Below are 24,943 nucleotides of genomic sequence, written 5' to 3' on the forward strand. Positions count from 1 at the left end.
ACTCAAGACATGGCAGGGTGTAAGATGGGGGGAAAAAAGTGTGTGCAGCCTTGGTTTTATCTGCACATTTGTTTGAGAGCAGAGGCATTGATGTGAGGACTTCTTAAAGCCAGTCAAGGGGAAAATGTACCGCTACATCATACAGTTATTTTATGCAGTTTTGGCCATATACCAGGGCCGGCCCTGGCCAATTTGCTGCCCTAGGCAAGATTTCACCTGGTGCCCCTGGAATCACAGACAATTGTGTTCCGATCATTTTGTTCATAAACTTACACAGAAACAAGCTGCTTTGTCCTGTTTTTCTTTATTTTGAAAATATTTTGGAAACACACACAAACTATATAAAAAAAAAAAAAAAACTATATTATGGAGACCTTGCTTTCCTTGCCTTTCTTACAGCAATAAAATATATATATAATAAATATATAAATAAAATACTTCTCAGGTAATAAAATATATATACATATATATTAATAAATATATATATTAATAAAAAAATTATTTATATATATATATATATATATATATATATATATATATATATATATATATATATATATATATATATATATATATATATATAAAAATAATAATTTGGGCACCCGGGCGCCCCTAGTGGTGAGCGGCGCCCTTAGCATTTGCCTATTCTGCCTATGCGCAGGGCCGGCCCTGCCATATACAGTGGCAAGAAAAAGCATGAACCTTTTGGAATTTCATGGTTTTCTGAATAAATTTTTCTTTTAAATTTGAATAAAATGTGATCTGATCTTCATCTAAGTCAAGGGTATTGACAAACAATGTGTCTAAAAATAATTACAAAAAATTCTGATCTTTCATGTCTTTATTGAACACACTCATTCAACATTCAAAATGGCAGTGGAAAAAGTAAGTGAACCCTTAGAATTAATAACTGGTTGACTCCCTTGGCAGCAGTAACCTCAACCAGGTGCTTCCTGTAGCTGTGGATCAGACCTGCACATCGTTGCGGAGGAATTTTAGCCCATTCTTCCTGGCAGAACTGCTTTAGCTGTGTCATATTCTGTGGAAGTCTCATGTGTATGGCCCTCTTCAAGTCAATCTATAGCATCTCTATTGGGTTGAGGTCTGGGCTCTGACTTGACCACTCGAAAAGGCGGATTTAGTTTTTTCTGAAGCCATTCTGTTGTGGGCTTGCTGTGTTTTGGGTCGTTGTCCTGTTGCATCACCCACCTTCCACACAGTTTCAGCTGACGTACAGACATTCTTATGTTATCCTGAAGAATTGTCTGATATACTTGGTAATTCATCTTCCCCTCAATGATTGCAAGCTGGACAGGCCCTGATGCAGCAAGGCAGGCCCAAATCATGATGTTTCATTCACCTTACTTTACAGTTGGGATGATGTTTTCATGATGATGTGCCGTGCCCTTTCTACGCCAGATGAAGATTCTTTTTTCCAAATAGTTCAATCTTGGTTTCATCAGTCCACAAAGCATTTTGCCAATACCGCTGTGGAGTGTCAATGTGCTCTTTTGCAAACTTCAGGCATGCAGCAATGTTCTCTTTAGTAAGCAGTGCCTTCCTTCGTGGTGTCCTGCCATGGATACCCTGCTTGTTTTAGTGTTTAACGTATTGTAGACTCATGAATAGAGATGTTAGCAAGTTCCAACGATGCCTTCAAATCTTTGGCTGTCATTTGGGGTTGTTTCTTTACCTCACTGAGTCTTCGTTGTGCTCTTGGTGTCATGACTGGGTGCCCACTTCTTGGTAGAGTAGCAACAGTCCCAAAGCGTCTCCATTTGTAGATTGTTTGTAGACTGGTGAATTTCTAAATTCTTTCCAGCTTTGTTTTTTTTTTTTTTTGGACGACCTAGTTAAGGCAGTAGGGTTTCCCAGCTTAGGCGGGCCGCCCGAACTACAAAGTGCTGCGGGAAACCCTGCATTGACAGTGGCAGGCTGAGTCCCAGGACCTCCAACTTAGAGGTGAGCGTGGAGGGAATTATGGTTTTGAACGCCAAACTGTAGTCCACAAACTACATTTTTGCATAATTCCCTTTTCTGCAGTTCAGTGAACGTGTTTACCTCTCCAGCTCTCTCAGCGTGCATGCTGTTTGTGCCGCTAGCGTGGTTAGCTGCAGCCTTGAAGCGAGCGTAAAAGTTGTTTAGATCGTCAGCCAGAGAAGCGTCCACAAGCTGGTGTTCTATAGTCCGTGATGTTCCTTAGTCCCTGCCACAGGCTCCTAGAGCCACCATGTTGGAACTGTGACTCTAGTTTCCTCCTGATGCATTGCTATGCATTGGATAGCTATCTTGGAATATTGAACATGGTCTCAAAAACATACTTTGAGAATGCTAATTCATCATTTTGTTGTGCCCCATAACTAACACCGATTTGATGATAGCTTGCCTGTGACTTTGAAGGGGAAGATGTTTGTGTGGCTAGACATGCGTAATGTGTAAAACTCTGTGGTGGCTGCAATTGCAGTTTGTTTGTTTGTTTGTTTGTTTGTGTTTAGTCAGGGTTTTTATTTATTCCTTCTAAATGGTGAAGAAGCTCGAACATGTCATATCTGTAAAAAAGGAATGGCCATTAAACATATATAAATGGATTATTACGCTCTTAATGTCAATAGACAATGCTTTTACTCAGAAAATATGTATTTAGTAGTCTTCTGAAATGTCTTGCCAAGGAAATGCCTGGAGTCCTTATTGAGTATTAAACTAAACTAGAACGTACATTTCCTGAAGAAAATGTGAATGGTGCTTGCACGTGGCAAGTTCCCCTCGTTGTTCTGAGTGTTTTGATATGTCACATGTCCATGTTGTAAAAAGTTTTTTGATTTTGCATATATTGGGGGCAGGGCTGCGGCACAACTGGAAGGCCAGTCAGTACACCAACTTAAAAGTTTGATCAGAGTATCACCCTAAAGGAGTTGGCCGTGTTTGGTGTAGATAGTTCAAAAGCTTGCCGAGTTATAAACCAAAATTTATAATGGGAGTCTATGGGGAAAAAAGGCCACTTTGAGATCCGGTACCGGAAGTACCGGTACTCGGATCGCTTATAAAAGTCATAGCACACCTCTCCCCATGATGGGTTTAGGACAAAAGCTGCGGGACAAGTTACGCACATGATCCGCAAGCCCAATATTGACAATAAATGTTACATAATAAATACAAAGAAACTGTGATTTTTATCCTATTTATTCATGAAAAAACGATCACTGTCAGGCTAGATAGTAAAAGAAAGCGATTACAACTTATTTTACATGTAAACATTATCGATACAAAGGAAATTTGAAATGTCAAAGATATCACAATTTATCTATTTACAAATATCGCAGCCTGCAGATGAACATTTTATCTCATATTATTATTATTATTAACATTTTATTAACACTGTAGAACCTTTTTACAAGATCTCTGTAGTCGATTTCATCCTGATGGGGACTGTCCACAGCCACCTTGCAGCATACGTCTAAATGTTGGTCCTTTTTCATTTAAGTATAATCGTATCAATTAAAAAGTAGAATTAAAAAGTAGCATTAAAAGGGTTAATAGTGTAATTTTTTACCATATAAAATGTAATAAAATTAGCAGCTTGCATCTCACTCCAGTCTAACTTTAAACTAAATGATTTTATAGGTAATTTACTACACATTGTCATAGGCCTATACTTACTGGATTATTAAGATTATGAAGGCTAAATTTTGCTAAACACTCTTGCTAAATGGTGTAAGCACACTTACTTTCTCATTTCAGATGTGTATGTTCTTCTAAGAAGTAATGATTTGTTATACACCGATTCAGACACTGATGGGCAGACCAATTGCTTTAACCATTCATTATAATGAATTGGCTCAAAGGAGTCATTAGGTCGCGAATCGGACTTTAGCGGACGTGTTGTGTGGGAATCCTGGCTGTTAGGACATTGCGAAAGATTTGTCAACACACACACACAAAACACTTCATAACTGAATAGATTTTTTTTTGCGTTTATTTAAAGTTGTCAGCTGCATGTGAGGAATGCTTGTCACAAGTTGTAAGAAAAGATAAGGCAACTTTTTTTTTTGACTGCAATTCACACCCAGCGGTAATTCAGCAAAAATATTCTCCGAATGCACCACGTGAAACATGGATTCGGTTTAGGATCTTTATCTTTAGGATCAGTTGAGTTTGATGCAAAGGAGAGAGCAAAGACAGCACTGAAGACGGAGAGTGTGGGGGTGGGGCGCTGTGCTCGTTTTCTCCGTCACTCCATCAGTAGCCTGCTTCACTCACAAAACCCAATTACAGTTCAAATAAGGCTTTGGCGGGACAAAAAATGTTTGGAATGTAGGAAAAACCCTGCCCACATAAATAGGGAGGTTGATCACTGTCATTTTTCTAATTTCTTGTCTTCATATGTTTTGAGAATCTTTATTTAATGTTAAATCATAACGAGTCACCTCTTTAAAAGTAATAGTCACAACAGTTTGACAAATGTTCCACAACACTTGAGAGATTTAATAGAGAGATTTTAATAAGTAGGAAGTGGTATAGAAAAGTGCATTTCTGTAATTTGGTTCTGAAATACAGTGATACTTCGAGATACAAGTTTAATTCGTTCCGTGACCTTGTATCTCAAATTGCTCGTATCTCAAAGCAATGTTTCCCATTTAAATTAATTGAAATCCCATGTTCAGTACCTGTATTTATAAATGACAAATATTGTATAAAAACATACAGTAATAAAAGAGAATGTTAAAAAAATAAACTGGTTTTACTTTATGGAAGATGCGCATGGAGGAGTTAGGAGGAATTAAACTTTCACTTTTGTTCACTCTTAATGCTACTTTACACTTAAATGGAACTTAACTAAACTTCATTTAGACCGGTGGAGAGCAGCAACTAGAAAATAGAATAAACCCCCCCATATAACAGAACCATTAATCATGCATAGAGTTTAAAATAGGAAAGGAAAATAATAAATGGATAAATAAATAGAGAGAGAGGAAAAATATGTGGAGATTTATGACGTAAACTGGTACAACGAACACGGGTTCTGGCATGGTGGAGTCGGGGTTGGAGGAGGGAGTTTAGATCGCAGCAACAGCGAAGCGCTAGAAAGCAGCTCATTGAATGGGAATTTAAATGGTTGGGTAATATGGATGACGTAACCGGATTGGTGCGCGTCGTGGACAGCTGATTAACAGCTGATGCACGCTTGACGACGTGGCCTGCCAGAACTAACGCGATGCTTGATTTCTCTTAACTGAACTTAATTGCTACAATTTCTGGGGAAACCGAGCACACGTGGTTGTTGGGGATCTTTGTTTCGGCGGCGGCGGCTTGGATGCTCGTATCTCAAAAATTTGCTCGTATCTCAAGCCAAAAATATGGTCGAATCACAGCTCGTATCTCAAAAAATTCGTATGTCAAAGCACTGGTATCTCGAGGTATCACTTATCCTTTTTCTCAGGGTAACAAATTGTGGCTGTTCAGGTGGAGCTTTGCAGTTGTACCCTAATGACATCGTTGCACACACAAAGGTCTACAATGTGATAGAAGGATTTGGAAATATGCCTCTATTAAAGAGAACACCAGCTTGATTCAGTGCCACAGTATCAGGACTGCTGATGCTATTCAGTGCATTTATTCACTTTTAAATTATATTCATAATTCACCTTTATAAAATCTTAGATGTGACACTTCATTCTAGGCCTGTTTAACCTAGAACAGTCTTTGAATGTTTTATATAATATGTAAAATCACATAACTAATTATTACATAGTTAATAGTTATATAAGTATAGCATTACATTTTAATCAGAGATGATCCTATTTTATGGGATTAAGGAAGATGTGAAAACCTAATTACACCTTTAAAATTTAAATTATGATTCTGACTTTTTTTTTTCCCCTGAAAATTTGTGTTAACATTCAGTGCTAATTACACACACAGACTGAAGCTTATACAGCTTAATTAAGAGTGCAAGGATGGCTGGCCTACGTCAATACAACAGTGTTTGTGTGCATATTAACCCTTGTGTTGTCCTCCTATACAAATTAGGAGCGCTGTTTTACCTTGTCTGTTTTGACTGCTTATAAAAAATGAAGTATATATGATAGCCTTTTTTTTTTCTTTTCTTTTTTTTTACCTTTTTAGTCTAACTTGTTTCCAACACATTAACATATATTTTGCAAAAAATATATATATATTTGGTATAATAAACCTTATTTATCAGGGCTCCAGACTGCGCCTAAAATAGGCGCATTTGCGACTAAAAATATTAATTTGCGACTGATATTTTTGCTGAGGTCACCAATGGCGACCAATCAAATTTACACGTTATGATTATATAATTTTTATGTTATGTGCATGTTCTGTGAACAGTAGCCTATCACAATTTGTTGTGTTGACGTAATAAAATGAGATGATGCTTGTGAACATTTCACTGAGTTAGAGCGCCAAAATACGAATGAGCAAACCGAGAATCACCTTTCCGCGCCAGAAAAACTGTCAAAACGAAAAATATCCGAGTTTTTTAAACAATCCTCATCGAGCACCAACGCTGATGACACACCTGCTTGTAAAAAAGCAGGCTCCAGCAGCTGTGCCACCATGCCCGCGAGAGAGAAGTGCATCGTGCTGAAAGACATTTCAAAGCTTCTTGGATTCAAGAGTTTTCATGGCTGAGGTATGATCGCGAAACACGGAAAATGTTTTGTGACTTTTGTTCCAGAGCGGGTAAAGAAATATCAGGGAAAACGGATTTCATTACAGGAACTAACCATTTCAAAAAAGAGACCGTTAGAAAACACGGCGATAGTCACAAGCATAGTTTTCTTGCATACTGCAGGCACATTTCTGCAGGTGTAGCATTGAACTGGTTTATTGGTTTAGCTGAGCTTGAACACTGCCATGCACATGGAGTATTAGATAAAATAAAATGCTTGTTTAGTGATGCTAACTGATCATGATTGGTGGCAGAAGAAAATTACAACCTTTGGAACAGATGGGGCTGGCGTTAACATGGGTGTCTCAGGTGGTGTAAGTGCTCTTTTAAGAGAAGAAATAGGAGAGCACATTCTTTCCTTTCATTGTATGCCACATAGACTGGAATTAGCCATGCTGGATGTTCATATGTCTGTTCCAATGATTGAAAAAATCTATGACTTGCTACAACTAGTATGGAAAACATACCATTTTAGCCTCAAAAGCAAGCGCGAGTTGAAAGCCATCAGTATGGAGTTAGGCTGTGCCATACGATACGAAAACCTTCTGCAGTGAAAACCCAGCGCTGGTTGCCTCACATTTACCGGGCCCTTTCTGTTTTTCTTGCATCTGATGTCACTACAGGCCAGGGTCAATATACAGCTGTGCACCTCCACATGCAACACCTTGCTGCCTCATCCAAAAACACTGAAATAAGAGGAAGAGCAAAGCACATCTCACAACAAATGGAAAAGTTGCCTTTTGTAGTGTTTTGTCACTTTCTCCATGACCTGTTTGGAGAAATCTCGAAGTTGAGTCTTATACTTCAGAAGAACTCCGTTATTCTTCCTCAGGCTATAGCAGCTATTGATTCCTGTGTTTGTACAACCAAGGGAATGAAGGACAAACCAGTGAGAAATGGAAAGTTGGAGGAATTTCTCAATTACACAAACTTAAATTCAGTTTCTCAGCATGATAATGTGGTGGAGCAGGACAAAGCTCAAAGAGAAAAACAGAACAGACGGCAGAAGAAAGCAGCCTCATCTGACTACACGGGCATTTCCTTTCAAAACATACCACTAAAAGGCTGTGATCTCCCAGGTTTCAGTGAAGAACTAAACCACCTCATTGACAAAACTGTAGACATTACAGTTAAGGAACTTGAAAGGATTTTTGAAATGATGAGAGACAGAGACAACACACAGCACAAAAACACAAAAAGGGCAGAGATCATTCAATGCTTCTCAGTCTTTTGTCATGATTCGTGGCCAGACGACATCCACACTTTTGGAGAAAATGAAATTGACACACTGCTGAAATGGTATCGAGACATCTTGCTGAAAAATGGTTGTGACATCAGTGCTGTGCAGGCTGAATGGAGATTGCTGAAAGCTCTTGTAAAAGGACAGTTCTCAGATAAATCTTATTGCAGCTTGTGGGAAGTCCTACTTACAAAAGAGCCCTACTGCACAGATTTCCAGAACGTTTTGCATCTAGTTGAGATAATGCTTGTCCTACCAATTTCGGCTGCTCAGTGTGAACGTGGCTTTTCAGCTCAAAACAGGATCAAATCTAAAGTACGCAATTCACATCATGTGTCAACACTGGAAGATCTGATCAGGATCAGCACCGAAGGTCCATCACTTGAACAGTTTGATCCAGAACCATGTGTCAAACGCTGGCTTTCTGCAAAAAAGAAGAGGATTCTGCATGAAGAGAAATTCTTTTGACAGTAGGGCCTATATAGTTTGTAAGTTGGAAAAGACATTAAGTTCCCACATGAACTTCAGTTCCCAAAACATTCAAGGTAAAAATGCTGAAACTGTAAAAGTGGGGAGATGTACACACAACAGGATGAATAAAAGTAAGTAATTTAAAAAAAATAAGTTTATTGTTATGTGGCTCTTAAATTATTTGGCGCCTGGTTTTCCCCCTATAGGAGCCAGTGGCTCCTTAATTGATTTTTTTGTCTGGAGCCCTGTTTATATACAAAAATGCCTCATTTTTGTATAAAAAAAAAATTGAATTATTTTCACTATAGAGGCACAAAAGTTGATGCACAATTACAGGCTGGTATATTTCAAGGGCAGGAGATTGTTTTGAAACCATTTTTAACCATTTTTAATGTCAGCAAATAATAAAACCTGTTTTTTTACAGGCCAAATTGACTTGAATGCTTATAAATCAAAAATTCTACAATTATCACCATTCTGTGTGTAATATCTATTTTACACTTGTAATATGTATTTTGCCCACCTGATGTCATCTGATCAACCAACAACAGGCTACACACACACACACACACACTCAAAAACATGCCATAATTTCATGTGAATAAAACTTTGTTTACCTCCTTATGTTTTTTTTATTATACTTAATTTATGAATGATAACCCTTATGAAATTTTGCCATGTTTTGAGTAAAATAAGCAGAAATGATTAAAAATTATTTTGGATAACCACTGACTGATAAATGTCAACATTACTCAGCATATCTCCAGGCCAAAGCTGACTGATGCAACTAAATTCATAAATAAGAGAGAGGAAACAAATATGATTTGAATATGAAAACGTGTGTGTGAGTGAATATTGTTGGTAGGAGAGAAGAGAAGATATTGTCCCTATCTGGACAAATGCATATAACAAGTGAAATATTTACAAATGATTGTTTTTGTTTTTTTGGAAGCCCAATGAATTGCAATGCTTGTGTGTGTGTGTGTGTGTGTGTGTGTGTGTGTGTGTGTGTGAAGCTTGTTGGTAGATCAGATTTTGCCCCCAGCTGGACAAATGCATCTAACAAGTGTGAAATATTTACAAATGAGTAGCTTTTGTTTTTTCTGGAGGCAGAATGAATTGCTATGCCCAGTGCTTGTGTGTGTGGCATCATTTCGGCAGATCATATTTTGCCCTCTGCTAGGCAAAGGTATATCAAAAGTGAGAAATATTTACAAATGTGTAGCTTTTTTTTCTGGAGGCCTAATGAAATGCAATGCCCAATATGTGTGTGTGTTTGTGTGCGCATGTGTGTGCATGTGTGTGTGTGAAATGTTTACAAATGTGTAGCTTTTGTTTTGTCTGGAGGCCAACTGAATTGCAATGCCCAATGCTTTGAACAGTGTTTGACTGTGTGTGTGTAGCATCATTTCGGTAGATCATATTTTGCCCTCTGCCTCTGGCATATCAAAAGTGTGAAATATTTACAAATGTTTGGCTTTTTTTTTCTGGAGGCTTAATGAAATGCAATGCCCAATTTGTGTTTGTGTGTGTGGGGTGTGATTGTGTGTTTTGGGTGCGTGTGTTAGTGGACATTTTACGTGTGGATTTTTGTGTCTGTATGTATGTTCCTTGCGCTGAAAAGGGCAAAAGTGTGACCTTTTGCCCCACTAAATGTGGCCGAGTCAAAATGACCCAAGAGGATCACGAACGCGTAGTATACAGTATACTGTTCTGAATACATAGTTCAACGAAAATAGACAAAATTAATTTTGCTTGCAAAGTTCATAATTTGGAACAATTCTGGTAAATTTCAGGCAAATATGTGGAAGAAAACCAAAGTTATGACACATTAAATCCTTCCAGTGGGGTCAAAAAGACCCAGGGACAATTTGAAGGTTAAAGAGTGGATACAATCAGCAGTGACACAGTTCACACTTTCCTTTCAGGCACTTGCACAAGATTATTGCAGGTCAAGTTGGATTTTAAGACTACAGAAAACTGAAAGAAAAGCTGCTTCCAATGTTTAGACTGTTTTAAGTAATCCTTTGTTTTCTAAAAGGAACTTTAGTCACATTCAAAATAAAATTCACAGTTTGAAATAGTTTGTCAAACACAAATTTCTTTTAACCATAAAAGACAATGTATTGATTCACATATTAAAATAGTTTTGAGGGTTTGTTGTGAAATTCCACAACTTAAATTAAACCTAATATATAAATTATAAGGCTAAAGTTTTTGAAAAATGGGTTTGATGTTTGTTTAGTATAATACAAACTCTAGTACAAACATTTTTTTGAATCCCTAAGAATTTCAATTTTGAAACAAACAGAACTCTAATTTTAATTTCTAAGTCTGGCTTTATAAAGACATGGCAAGTAGCCATGTAATATGCAGGATAATGTGTATCCCACCAGTTGTCCTACTTTGGGTCTATTCCTATTAGATTCCTGTAGGAATTGTCTTATAGGATGAGAGAGGGCTGTAGCTATCGAATATTTTAGTGATCGAGTATACTACCGAAAATTTCACTGAGTAATTGGATAAAATGTATTTTTGCTTAATTAAAGAGCAATATTAAATATTCAAGAGAAAATAAGACGGGTCTCTTAAAATGAACAACTAATTGGTTTCCTTTTTTAGGAAAATGAACTTTTATTTTTTAAATGCATAGTATGATATGTATGCATACAACAATATTTTCTATCAAAAATAAATATTTAGATATTACCCATTGTTTCTTTGTCTGTACTTGTACTGTGAACAATGACAAAGTTGATTAAGTATTAAGTACATTTAAGTGCCAAACATTCTGGGCTTTAAATGAACCTTTTTCTGAGATGCAAAAACAAAAAAAAATAAATTCCTTTCAAATTACTTTAAAGTATCAAAACTAAGGCATACATTAAAATAAATAATAATAATACAAAAATACTGGACGACATGCTGTTGTGGTATCTTGATCTTGCTCGATCTTGCAATGGACACACGGCACGGCGTTTTCTTTACTTTTCAATTTGAAACGATCCCAAAACTTGGACATTTTCTGTCGTTTTCTCCTGTTTGTTTCTTCTCTTTGCTCATTGTCATTGTTATCGCGCCCTTCCATTTTGCAGCCCGCACTAGCACGTGCCCGCGCCCTCAAATCAAAAGACGTCACGTAAGCGCATTGTCTCACTCACACACACACACACACACACAAAATAATTGCACAAGAACGTGACGTGAGCTTTAAAATTAATTAAAAGAGGCTTTGAGGCAGAGGAATTTGCCTTGATTAATTTTTGTAATCGAGTTACTCGAGGAATCGTTTCAGCCCTAGGGTGAGACAATACTACAGGACCATTTCTGCAGGATTTTATCATGGATCCATTTTTTAAACTAAATAAATTGACCTTTTTGTGACTGAGTCTTGCAGTTTGAATGAATGCAGTTTGGGTGTTAAGAAAACAAACACGAGAGCCAGCAAATAGCCTACCACCAAGCTATTTTTAACATACAGTGGTGTGAAAAAGTGTTTGCCCCTTTCTGATTTTTTCTTTCTTTTTTCTTTGCATGTTTGTCACACTTTAACATTTCATAAATTTAAATAGTAGTCAAAGATAACACAAACACAACATGCAGTTTTTGAATGAAGGTTTTTATTAAGGGAAAACAAAATCCAACCCTACATGGCCTGTGTGAAAAAGTGTTTTCCCCTTAAACCTAATAACTGGTTGGGCCACCCTTAGCAACAAGAACTGCAATCAAGTGTTTGCAATAACTTGCAATGAGTTTGTTACAGCACTGTGGAGGAATTTTGGTCCACATATCTTTGCAGAATTGTTGTAATTCAGCCACATTGGAGGGTTTTCGATCATGAACCATTTTTTAAGGTCACGCCACAGCATCTCCGTAGGATTCAGGTCCGGACTTTGACTAGGCCACTCAAGTCTTCATTTTGTTTTTCTTCAGCCATTCACAGGTGGACTTGCTGGTGTGTTTTGGATCATTGTCCTGCTGCAGAACCCAAGTTCGCTTCAGCTTGAGGTCTCGAACGGATGATCGCACATTGTCCTTCAGGATTTTTTGGTAGACAACCGAATTCATAGTTCCATTTATTTTGCAAGTCTTCCAGCAGCAAAACAGCCCCAGACCGTCACACTACCACCACCATATTTTACTTTTGTTATGATGTTCTTTTCTAAAATGCAGTGTTACTGTACTGACCCCTTGTGGGAAGAGTTATTTGTGTGTTGAGTTTCTTGTGTTTTGTCCACACAGAGCTACCGTAGTTCAGGTATTCTCTTTACATTCCTACAGCAAGTCATACTACAGAGTGTTAAAGTCTGTAAACAAATATTTTGGCTCCTAAACATATCTGTCTGTAAGTATTTGTTTGATAGTGATCTTAGCTTCCATTAGATACCAAATTTAGTCATTTTAGCATGTTTTCTATTTGTAATTTATAAGAAAATATGTGGCGCTAATACTGTTAGCTTCCTTATGGCATTTTCCATGTATGTTAGCATCGTGCTTATCGCTTGCTAATGAGAGGGTTTTAGTTATTTCTAAACTAATTATTTTATATTTATATTGTAATATGCATTCTCTTTGTTTCTGTATGCTACAGTTTTCCAGTTTTTCCAGTAAAACACACTAAAAGAGCAAGACGCTTCCGAGTTCTTTATTGGAGACTGTTAGCTATCTGTAAAGCTAGTTCACACACAACTAGTAAAGGCAGAATAGTTACTTTTACACCAGATGTAATGGGACACGCACATCTTCCAAAGAGTTCAACTTTTGTCTCGTCAGCCCACAGAGCATTTTCCCAAAAGTCTTGGGGATCATCAAGATGTTTTCTGGCAAATCTGAGACGAGCCTTTGTTCTTTTTTTGCTCAGCAGCGGTTTTTGTCTTAGAAACCTGCCATGCAGGCCATTGGAGGCAAACACTTTCACACAGGGCCATGTGATTTTGGATTTTGTTTTCTCCTAATAATAAAAACCTTCATTTAAAAACTGCATGTTGTGTTTACTTGTGTTATATTTGACTAATATTTAAATTTATGAAAACTCTAGTTACCTAATATATGATCTAGAGCTGGGTGATATGTCCTATAAATTGAATCTCAATTTATAAATTGAAAACCAATTATAAAAAAAAAAAAAAAAAAAATGAAGAAAACACCAGAGACTATAGGATAGGTTTTTAGGGTTTTTTTTGAGCAACTTCTGAAAAACACTTTAAAACACTGAAAAACTAATGTTGGGGTTGATTATTTTGAGCATATGAATAAATCCAGGCTTTTCAATTATGTATATGGGCAGAATGTCTTTAGCGATATAGTGCACTACAGCATCAGTAATATCCTTCCATTGAGGCCCCTGCTTATCATATGGGATACAGTGGGAAAATGTGTCCTATGTTTTCCTGATTTTTAGCCGTTGTTTTGGGGCTGCCACTGTCTTTGTTTTTTTTTAGTTTGCAGTGCCATACATGTCTTCCATTCAACAATGTGGTTCAGTTGAGGTGCTGGAATAAATTAGTCGTGCTGCTTCCTTTAGTTGCCACAAATATTAGACAAATTTTACAGTGGGCTTTGGCTAGTTCAACGTCTGAACTTGCGAACCCAAACCATTTACATACGACCGAAGAAACCACGCCTCTATTGGAAACAAGCTGTTTGGTTTTGTCAGAGCACGCTGCCATGTTGTATTTTGTATTTCCCATGTGTGAAACCTGGGGTGGGGGTGTTTTGGGGGAAATCAATATTTGTTTTTCAACATCGACATAAACAAAAAAATTTATTTGGACACAAAATATATTTTATAAAGACATGGCAAGTAGCCATGTAATATGCAGGATAATGTGTATCCCACCAGTTGTTATTGCGAAATAAACTTATTCAGGGTGATACAAAACCCTGACCACACTGTCAGTGATTATTTTTCAATGACAATTGACATTGTACATATTGTAGTCAAATGAACATGTGCAGTGCATAGCATCACTGCTGTGATACTTTTCCAGTGCCAGAAAACAAGATTTTCTAAATTAGATCTTTAACTGATGGAATCTTTCAACAATTATAAGCATGAGGCTTCTTTTGGAATATCTTGAAATCTGGTCATATTTGCCAGTACCTGATTTAGTTACAAAATTTTAATATCAGACACTTTTTGAGACTATAATTTTAGTAAAGAACAGTTTTGTGGAAGGGATGTGCATGTGTAATTGAGTGTTCTCGCATTAATAGTGAGGTGAGGGTGGCACTTGTATAAATGTGTATACAAATTAATTATATGCAATTTTGTTTTTATGCTGTCTAAACTTTTGTTTGCTTTCATTGTTTCTGCTGTTTTTGTATGCACGACTGTAAATGTTTCAACTGTAACGACGGGAAACAGAGCGGACCCAAACGCAGGATAGCATAAATCAAAATAGGGTTTAATAACTGAAAACATGAAACAGGACGCAGACTAGACAGGACAAATCACAGTAGATGCCGCGCTGCACGAAGCAACGCGGCACATGGGGGGCGAGGCAGGTGGGGGGAGCAAGGCACACGGCGAGGCAGGTGGGGGGAGCAAGGCACACGGCGAGGCAGGTGGGGGGAGCAAGGCACACGGCGAGGCAGGTGGGGGGAGCAAGGCACACGGCGAGGCAGGTGGGGGGAGCAAGGCACACGGCGAGGCAGGTGGGGGGAGCAAGGCACACGGCGGCGCAGCCAGAGAGGGCCGAGCGACGTCCACAGCCGAGCTGAAGGGCCGAGCGACGTCCACAGCCGAGCTGAAGGGCCGAGCGACGTCCACAGCCGAGCTGAAGGGCCGAGCGACGTCCACAGCCGAGCTGAAGGGCCGAGCGACGTCCACAGCCGAGCTGAAGGGCCGAGCACAACCCCAGACGCACCCCGGCCAGATCCACCCCCAAAGTCCAGGAAAGGGAGGGCGGGAGGGAAAAAAAAATAAATCCTCCACAAAACAGGGAAGTCCAAAAACAGGACAAAACACAGGCCTGCGACACCCCCCGCGGACAGGAAGTGGGGCGACGTCCTCCACGGAAACCAAAAGTGAAGCGACGCCCCCCACCAGAAAGTGCGGGGCGATGTCACAGGACACTGAAAAAACAAAACAAACCTTGGGCTGGCGACATGGTCCGCAACCAGGAAGTGAGGCGGCGCCCCCCGCGAAAAAACCAAAAGCGAGGCGGCGCCCCTCACCGAAAAAATGCGGACCCACGTCGCCAAACGCGCCAAGTCCAGAGGGGAAAAAAAAACAAACACGAAAAAAGTACTCCCAGTCAGCCGGTCCAAGTAGCTGCTATCCCGCTGGGTCCTCATGTGGCGGCATCTTCTGTAACGACGGGAAACAGAGCGGACCCAAACGCAGGATAGCATAAATCAAAATAGGGTTTAATAACTGAAAACATGAAACAGGACGCAGACTAGACAGGACAAATCACAGTAGATGCCGCGCTGCACGAAGCAACGCGGCACAGTTAAATACAAGAAGACAATGACACAATAAGGATCAGGTGTGATGACGGGGAGGAGCAGACGAAGGCGGGGCAGACACGTGACGAGAAACATAAACAGATGCACGTGGCCAGAGTCCGGGCAGAGTCCTTACATCAACAAACCTTTAAAAACTATTTTATTTTTTAGTTTACAGGCTTCACTGGCAGTTATTATTGCTGTTTTCTAACACACTATTATTATTTGTTGGGACCATATGTGTAATCATTAAATTAAAGAAATGAACTGTTCATTGAAACTTTGTTCATTGAATTATTACCCCATCAATAACCAATAATTAACATGTGTGTAGGATGATTAAAAAAAAAGGATTTCAATAAGATCCTAAAATTAAACAAGATCATAAAGGATAAACTGAAATTCCAGTATGATATTTAGTATCTTCTTATTTTGGTGTAGATTTTTAAATGTTTGTATAGCCCAATATCTTTTAAAGGTTATAAATGCTAAAATGTTGTGCTTTTCTCGGTGTGAAGGTATGCTTACCTAATTGTTTGTTAGGGCTTTGCTGTTTGGTTTCCTTGAACAATTTAGAATGCAAAGGTTAAAATGCTAACGGCTATGGTAACATGTTAACATTTTTGTAGCCTATTCAAGTCAATTGCTAGTGTGTTAGCTAGGTGCTTGCTGTGACAATTGCTAAGGTGTTGCTCGATTTCCTATGTGGGACATGCACTATATTTGACAAACGTTTTGGGACATCTGCCTTCACATGCACATAAAATTTAATCACATCTTATTTTTAATCTGTATGGTTTAATATGGAGTTGGCACACCCTTTGTAGCTATTACAGCTTCAACTCTTTTGGGAAGGCTTTCCACAAGATTTAGGAGTGTGTTTATTGGAATTTTTGACCATTTCTCTAGAAGCGCACTTGTGAGGTCAGGCACTGATTTTGGCTTAGAAGGCCTGGCTAGGTCTCCATGCTAATTCACCCCAAAGGTGTTCTATCAGGTTGAGGTCAGGACTCTGTAGGCCTCTCAAATTCCTACACACCAAACTCACTCATCCATGTCTTTATGGACCTTGCTTTGTTCACTGGTGCACAATCATGTTGGAACAGGAATTGAAAGCATTAAGTGTTCCTTTTACTGTAACTAATTGGCCAAGCCTAACCCCTGTAAAATAATCCCACACCATAATCCCCCCTCCACCAAACTTTATACTTGGCACAATGCAGGCAGGCATTCTCACTGTTCAGACATTTTCCTGGATACTGTGGCTCTCGATACATATAACACTGTCCTGTCACAGATGCACCAGCGAGGCGTGCACCAAAAAAGTCTTGAAAGGACTATGAAATCAGTTAAGATTGGCCACAAGGTCACACATTTGTAGACATAAACTTTCCGGCACTATACTGGCCCATGTTTCTATGTCAATGTCCAATTTCTATATCTATTCATCTCAATCCACGAACTGTCTTCATCTAGCTCTCTATCAAGCTATCGATTGTACCCTCATACACACTCTCTCCATATTGTTTTCTATCTGTATCACTCTCTCACTTCTGTCTTTCAAATAACAATCCCCATCCATTTCTATCCATTTTCCAGTTTCCCAGTTGAAACACCCAAATTAAATGAAATCACAATATAGGCACGTAACAGGAAATTGCTCAGCTCAATGGAAAGATTTGCTTTATAGGCAAATTAGTGATGTCATGTGCACAGGAACAGAAACTTATTTAGAAACCCCATAATAAGTACATTTATTCCTAAAATGCTGGATTCTAAATTAACTTGTCCTTTTTCTTTTAATTATTTTTCGGTTTCCTGTAGAAACAGAACAATTTATTTTTTATTACCTGTTAGTAGTTAATAATAATAATAATATCTGCAGTCAAAGGAAAAGAAAGTTCTCTGTTTTCATTTTTGTTCCTCATCAACACTATTAAACAATGAACCCCACAAAAACAAACTTAAATATGTAGCCTTGTCATTCAACATTCAAGTAAATCTTTTCAGCTTTTCACATGGTCTTGGAGACAGGTTAGCCCACTCTTCTTACACAACATTTTTTCAGTTCTTCTTCAGTGGGATTAAGGTCTGGACTTTGGTGTGTGAGAGAGAGACTGGCCCTTTGTGATATTCGGGCTTACAATAATGTACGTCAAATGTCAAATGATAAACCATCAAACGAAAAACAAGGAAAATATGAGAAGAAATAAAGATAGAGAGAGTGTAACAGAAATTTGATCATGTAAGGCAAAATTCTTCTTACCGATTTTACACTTTGAAACATGAAAACTTATAAATTACTTCAAAAGGTAAACATAAATACTTCTGCAGGGGTCTTCGAGGATTTTGCAAATTTCTCAGATCTGTGAAAAAAATCATGTACTCATGTAACTCATGATATTAATCTTACAATGAATTCAGACACGTTTTTAGAGACACATTCTTTTCATATTTCATATTTATGGTTCTGTGTACCTTGGCAGGAACTTGCTACTGGAGGTTTTGTTTTGCAAGAAGTGCTCAAACCCCCAGATCACCACTTGTAGATTTATTTAATTGTTTTCTTATTGAAGAGCTTTGTTCTTCAACCTGTTAATTTGGCAGACTATAGGAGGCGTGACTGAATTGCAGAAAGATGCATGGCATGCTTACAAACTTTTAATCACTGAATTGCCTGTTATGTAGGATGTACATAATGCTTTTACAAAACATAACCTAGTTATGGTTGACACAATAGGTTTAAATAGGGTTACTAGTAGGGTTGACAATAAAATACCTGCCTAATTTTTCACTTTCAAATTTTTAATTTTTTAGATTCATTAGTCAGCTGAAAAGAAGGCAGCCTGATCACCCCTACGAAATTGCAGGGTTTTTCAAATATAAAGACATAATTAACAACATAAATGTCAGACTTATCTTTAGTACAATATTCCAACAAACAGAAATCCAGAGAAAAAATAAGTATATAATAATTGTGAATATTTAAAAAAAAGAAGAGGCTTTACTATAGCATTATATTTTTTAGGTCTCCATTAATTTAATTTCATTACATAAATCTCTATTAATTTCACACTTCTAAACTTTGAATTGATCATCCCACTCCTTTGCAAAAAATACTTCAAATTGTGAGGGGGTCTGTGTACGGCTCTTTTTAGGTCATAATATGCGTTTTTTTTTTTTTTTAGATTGTGGTCTTGGCTCTGACGGCCATTCCAGGACTTTGATTTTCCTGTACTGAAGTCTTGGTTGATTTGGTGTGCTTTAGGTCATTGCCATTTTGAGAGCTGCATGCTGCTCGGCTTAGTTCAGTTTTGTAGCGTCATAAGTTTTATTTTATTGTCTTAAAGTACAGTGCTAACATTTTAAACGTTCTTCCCCTTACAGGCTGTTCGCGGCTATGAATCTCTGGTGCTGAAAGCTGAAGGAAAAGTCGACCCAGAATTATTCTGCCAGCTCGGTCATTTTAATCTTCTGTTGGAGGATTACCCAAAATGTGAGCTTCCTGTAACATTCTCCTCTGTTGTCTTTAATTTATTTCTATTTGTCTTTCACCTTTTTCAGGTTCTCTGTCTCTCCCCTGTGACTCCCTTTTTAAACTTACTGTGCTTGTGTCCATTCAAATTATTCTTTCTCTGAGACTTGTCTTAGTTTGGATTTTTGTGATCTAGATACTTAGTGGCTGCGTTTCTCTTGTTAATTTTATATGATCACTATTATATTATGTGGAATTTAATAATCCATCCTTTCTCTATTGCAGCATTATCAGCATACCAGAGGTACTACAGTTTACAGTCAGACTACTGGAAGGTAAATGCTTGAAGTGTGACCATGGATTGATTTGGGGGACTGGTGTGCCTATTATTAGTGTATATGTGCTTAGATTAATGGAAATAACTATTAAGCACACTTGTTTTGCTTATATTTGTAACTGCTTCACCAAAATGGTGCTTTGCATAACAGCACCAAAATCTTGGGAAAAGATATTGGGAAGGAGATCTTGGGAAGGAGAGAGAGTGAATGTAGGTCTACGTTTTATAGGAGAATGGTTTCTGTTCTTTTCTGCATAGAACCAGCCAAAGCACAGTGAGAGGCTTTCATTCAGTAGAAGCTCAAATTTCTGAAAAGAAGTTTGTTGACAAGAAATGTACACTTTGTTTCTTGAATATTGCTATTGAATGTTTTTGCCAATTGTTTTTTTATCTCAAAATCAAAACAAACAGAAATAAACTTCACAAATGTATAAACAAGAACATATTATTGGTCTGATGGTTGTTTATGGAAAAACTAAAATTCTGTGCCAGAAATGTGATGGCCATTTTAGACTTTAGCTCTTTAATTTTTCTTGACTCCATAGCATTAATTTCTTTTTGTTTTTTCTCCTTTTTTTTCTTCTTCTTTTTTAGAATGCTGCCTTTTTATATGGCCTTGGTATGGTGTACTTCCATTACTGTGCTTTTCAGTGGTAAGTACCAGTGAAGAGTATACATTTTAATAATTTAAAATAAATTCTCAAACTATAAAAATAAAAATTCTTGAGTAATAATTTTGAACAGTGCATTAATGTGCTTATTATGGAACCTGTTTCAGTGTGTACACTCTTAAATCTATTCTAGAAATTGTTTGAAAATGTGATATTACATTGATTTTTTGACAATGAATTGGGCCTCTGAGCCTGGGGTGATTTGATTCTGTGTATGATTTCTGCTGTTTTTTCAATTGTCAGCTAGATTATGACTACCAGACCTACTGCACTTGTCAAAGCTTTTCCTGTCAGGTTGACAAAGTTTGACTAGATAGTGTTATTGATAGTGTACTGTTGTCCATCCTCATGAGTATTAGAATTTGTGGCATCATGGAAATGGTTTGCTTCCTACCTGGAACGTCAGTTATGTCAGGTGCTCCATTCAGACTCTCTAGAGGTGTCCCCCAAGGCAAAGTATTTAGACCTCTTCTGTTTTCCCTCTGTGCACATGCAGCCTCTTGGTGCAGGCATATACTGACATGGGTTTTCATTCCACTTCTCAATGGATGAGAATCAAGTTATTCTCATCTTCCCTTCACCAGACAATTTCTACTTATATCTCGTCATGTCTAGCAGACATCTCATCATAAATGACAGCTCATCCGCTGAAACTTAATCCAAGCAAAACTGAATTGAACTGTTTATCCCAGGTGATTCATCCCTACCTCAGGATCTTGAGATCTCCCTGGACAACTCTCTCAACTTACCTTCTGTCACTGCATGCAACCTTGGGGTAACCATTTACAATCAACTGGCACACACGTCAATTTCTCCTTTTACAACATCAGAAGAGTTTTTCCATTTCTATACACTCAGGCCACTCAGGTGCTCTGGTGCCTTGTCATTTCAAGACTGGATTCCTGATAGGCCTGTCTTTTGAGCAACATTTGACCTCTGCAACTGATCCAGAATGCAGCTACGTGACCTGTTTTCAACTGTCCTAAGTTCTCCCACATCACACTATACCACCAATGGCTTTTTTTAGCTGCCAGCATTAGATTTGAAAACACTGCTGCTTGTTTAAAAAAGAAAAAAAAAAAAAACACAGACCAGCACCCACTTAGAAAGCATTCATCATGTCCCACACCATACCCTGAGAAATAATGGAACTGGTTGAACGGTGCTAGAAAATCGGAGGAAGTATGGTGCAAAGAAGGCACGCATCAGTACTCTTCTCTGTTCTAGTACCTGGATGGTGAATTATCAATGAATTATGAACAGCTACGTTACTGGCAGTCTTCTACTTCCTGTAGTATTTAATTAGCAATTTAAAGGGAGGTAGGAAGGTAAAATTTTAAGAAAAGCACACAGACAACAGATTTATGCAGTTAAGTTGCAATGGACTGTGCTCTGATACCTTTCTTAACATTTTTTAGCAATTTCTGCTATAGTAGCTCATCTGTTGTATTTGACCAGATGGGCTAGCCTTTGCTCCCCATTTTACATCAAAGGATTTGGTAATAGTGGAAAAATTTTGGATTTTGGAAAATAGTTGGATGAAAAAACTGAAAGTTTATAAGCTTAAAATAAGCATATAAATATAGCCTCATGAATTCAAATATTAGTGCAGTAAATAGCAGAGATAGGGGACTCGAGTCATATGACTAGACTCGAGTCAGACTTAAGTCTCAAATTTGAGACTTGAGAGTTGCTTGACAAATATTAAAAAAAGACTCGACTTGACTTGGACTAGACATTCATGACTTGAGACTTACTTGTGACTTGAGTTAAAAGACTCAAAATAACTTTTTTTTTTTTTTAAATCTGTTTTTGAACGTACGCAAGAGCGTAATCTAACCACGTGACGCAGCAGGCAAGCAGAGCAGTGGCGGAGCCAGAGGGGTGTCCCTGACATCTGATTGGCCACACCAGGTGCCACCCCGAATTTTTATTTGATAGCATTGGAAGTTTGATGCTGATCGACATCTCATTTCACCTATCAAAAGAAGTCTTCGTTTGACGTTTAGTTGCGGCGCCGCTCAACATTTCAAATCTGTCAATCAATGACAAGAAAGAGTTGAGGGGTAGAGAAGTATACTAAAACAGACTAATACTGTAATATTAAATTTCGGTAAGTTTTGAGATTAAACAACAGGATTTAGTTTTCCAGAAAAATATTTCGAAAGTTACGTCGCTATATAAATTGACGTTAGACGCTATTAACAGATTAATCAGACAAGAGAGATCGGTTTATTCCCCAGTTTAGCCATAATATACATAATATACCTATAGTTGGCTTGGCCACCCCATGTATAAAACTCTAGTTCCACCACTGAAGCAGAGGGAGAGCGCACACTAACTAATAAACCTTAACAGTCGTGACGAAACATGGAAGGTGCTACAATAATTAACCAAAAATAATTAAGTTCGGGTACCGGGATTTTGTGATAGACAGGACTCCCTGCAGTTTTGGGACACACCCTCCCCTCTTGGTTCAAGGTAGCGCTGAGTTATTCTTTCATCCTTTTGTCACCCTCATGATGTTACAAACCTGTATAAATTTCTTTGTTTTGATGAACACGGAGGAAGATATTTTAAGGAATGTTTGTAACCAAACCATTCATGAGCCCCATTCACTTCCATAGTATTCTTTTTACCACTATGGAAGTGAATGGGCTTCATGAATGGTTTGGTCACGGGGAGCCTGTGCCTATCTCAGGCGTCATCAGGCATTAAGGCTGGTTTAGTTACAAGCATTCCTCAAAATATCTACGTGTGTTCATCAAAACAAAGAAATTTATACAGGTTTGTAACATCATGAGGGTGAGAAAATGATGACAGAATTTTAATTTTTAGGTGAACTATCCCTTTAATATTAATAAATTACACTCACTCCAATCATCTCTCTCTCTCTCTCTCTCTCTCTCTCTCTCTCTCTCTCTCTCTCTCTCTTTCTCTCTCCTCTCTCTCTCTCCCCAATAGTTAATTCACTTTAAGGTTTGTGTGATTCAATAATTTACATTTTTTGATTGACGTGATTGATTGATTGTTGTTATTCTGTTGTTAAAAAGGAAGGATCTAATTTAAGGATGTGTTCATGTCCCATTAAAAGGGAATGCTTGTTCAAAAATGCCATTTGGTTGCATAGAAACCATTGTACTTTTTTTATATATACTTTTCCATGGTCTTCTGCCATATTTGAGGCATATTGAAACTTTTCATGCTTTTATGGTGCCTTATTTCAGTTATCTTAGGCTTTGTAGTTTTGATTTTTAGATTTTTATTGTATTTAAAACTCAACTGTATGTGGAAACCTTTTAAAAATAAATGCATATAATCTTTTTTTGTTGCAAATAAAACTCTCATAGAGTTTTAAATACTGTAAATACCATAAATACTGTAGATTTAACTTTGTTTAATATATACATTTAGTTAAATCATCAAACATCTGTATGACTTGCCAGTGACTTGCTTTACTCAAGCTACGACTTGACTTGACTTGCTTGACATAAAGTAGTGACTTGACTTGACTTGACTTGACACGCACAAAAATTGACTCGGACTTGCTTGAGACTTGAAGGTTAAGACTTGAGACTTACTTGTGACTTGCACATGTGTGACTTACTCCCACCTCTGGTAAATAGGTGTTCAGTGGTTCATTACATCTTTAACAATTTATGCTGTTGACATGGAACGATATATGCTAGGGTTTATTTTGTGCCTGTTCGTATGTATTGTTGTCAATGCAATAGCTTTGTACCTAGTTTTTATATTTGTCTGATGTATGACTATGTTACTATGCCAGTGTCTTTACACTAATGATTTAAATGTGAGCCTCTTTCAATTCAGATGACATTAATGGGATAAAACAGTTTGTTTCATTACATAAATTGTTTGATTGCTCATTAGCCTAGTAAAGAGAAATATAGTTTGTCTTTGCAGGGGGATTAAAGTATTTCAGGAGGTGCTGTACATTGATCCCAGTTTCTCTCGAGCCAAGGAGATTCACATGCGTCTTGGGCTAATGTTTAAGGTGAACACAGACTACGAGTCAAGCTTAAAGGTAGGAGCATTTAACCTTATGCTACCGGCATATTTAAAAGGTAATGCTGTTTTTTTTGAAAAACCTTTCTTGTTTCATAACCTGGTGTTATCTGTTTTCATATTTTTAGTCTGTTTTCAGTCTTTTTTGAGACACTTAACTAATAATGATTGGCAAATAATACTAAGGCACACAAAATGGCAAACATAATGAGCTACTTAAGATAATCTATGTCTACAGTACTTTCAAAACCAACTGAACTCCAGCAACAGCAGCAGCCATATTCACATGCTCTTTCATGCTCTGCCAAGTTAAAATGAGTTGCCCATTTGTGACCTAAGATATTTTTACACGTTGTAGCAATTTTCAACAGTATGTCATTTCACTTCAGCTTATTAAGCTAACAATATAATTTCATAAACTCAAAATGTATGATTGATCTGTGTATGTGGTTCTTAATCTAGGTACTAGGGCATTTTAGGTGGTTTCCCATTAAAGTGAAAGACGCCATGTGACAATTCCATTATGTGTGAGGTTAAATTCAAATGACTTTTCTGTTCTCAGTCACTGTGCATGATA

At 37.7% G+C, this 24,943-nt stretch overlaps 1 protein-coding gene across 6 annotated transcripts in view; it reads left to right on the plus strand.

Annotated features, from left to right (window-relative positions):
• LOC132844739 (lysine-specific demethylase 6A-like) overlaps positions 1-24,943 on the plus strand; it is an 80,999-nt gene that overhangs the window by 7,748 nt on the left and 48,308 nt on the right. For 5 of the 6 annotated variants that reach the window (XM_060868508.1, XM_060868506.1, XM_060868503.1 and 2 more), the window contains exons 3-6: positions 19,245-19,353; positions 19,618-19,667; positions 20,264-20,322; positions 24,265-24,385. In XM_060868508.1, the coding sequence (XP_060724491.1) occupies positions 19,245-19,353; positions 19,618-19,667; positions 20,264-20,322; positions 24,265-24,385 (339 nt within the window). Of the gene's footprint in view, positions 1-19,244; positions 19,354-19,617; positions 19,668-20,263; positions 20,323-21,087; positions 21,116-24,251; positions 24,386-24,943 lie in introns of those variants that run through there. The other variant, XM_060868507.1, reaches the window with a different exon arrangement.

Source organism: Tachysurus vachellii, chromosome 4 (genome assembly GCF_030014155.1).
Source record: "Tachysurus vachellii isolate PV-2020 chromosome 4, HZAU_Pvac_v1, whole genome shotgun sequence".
Lineage (NCBI taxonomy): Eukaryota > Metazoa > Chordata > Actinopteri > Siluriformes > Bagridae > Tachysurus > Tachysurus vachellii.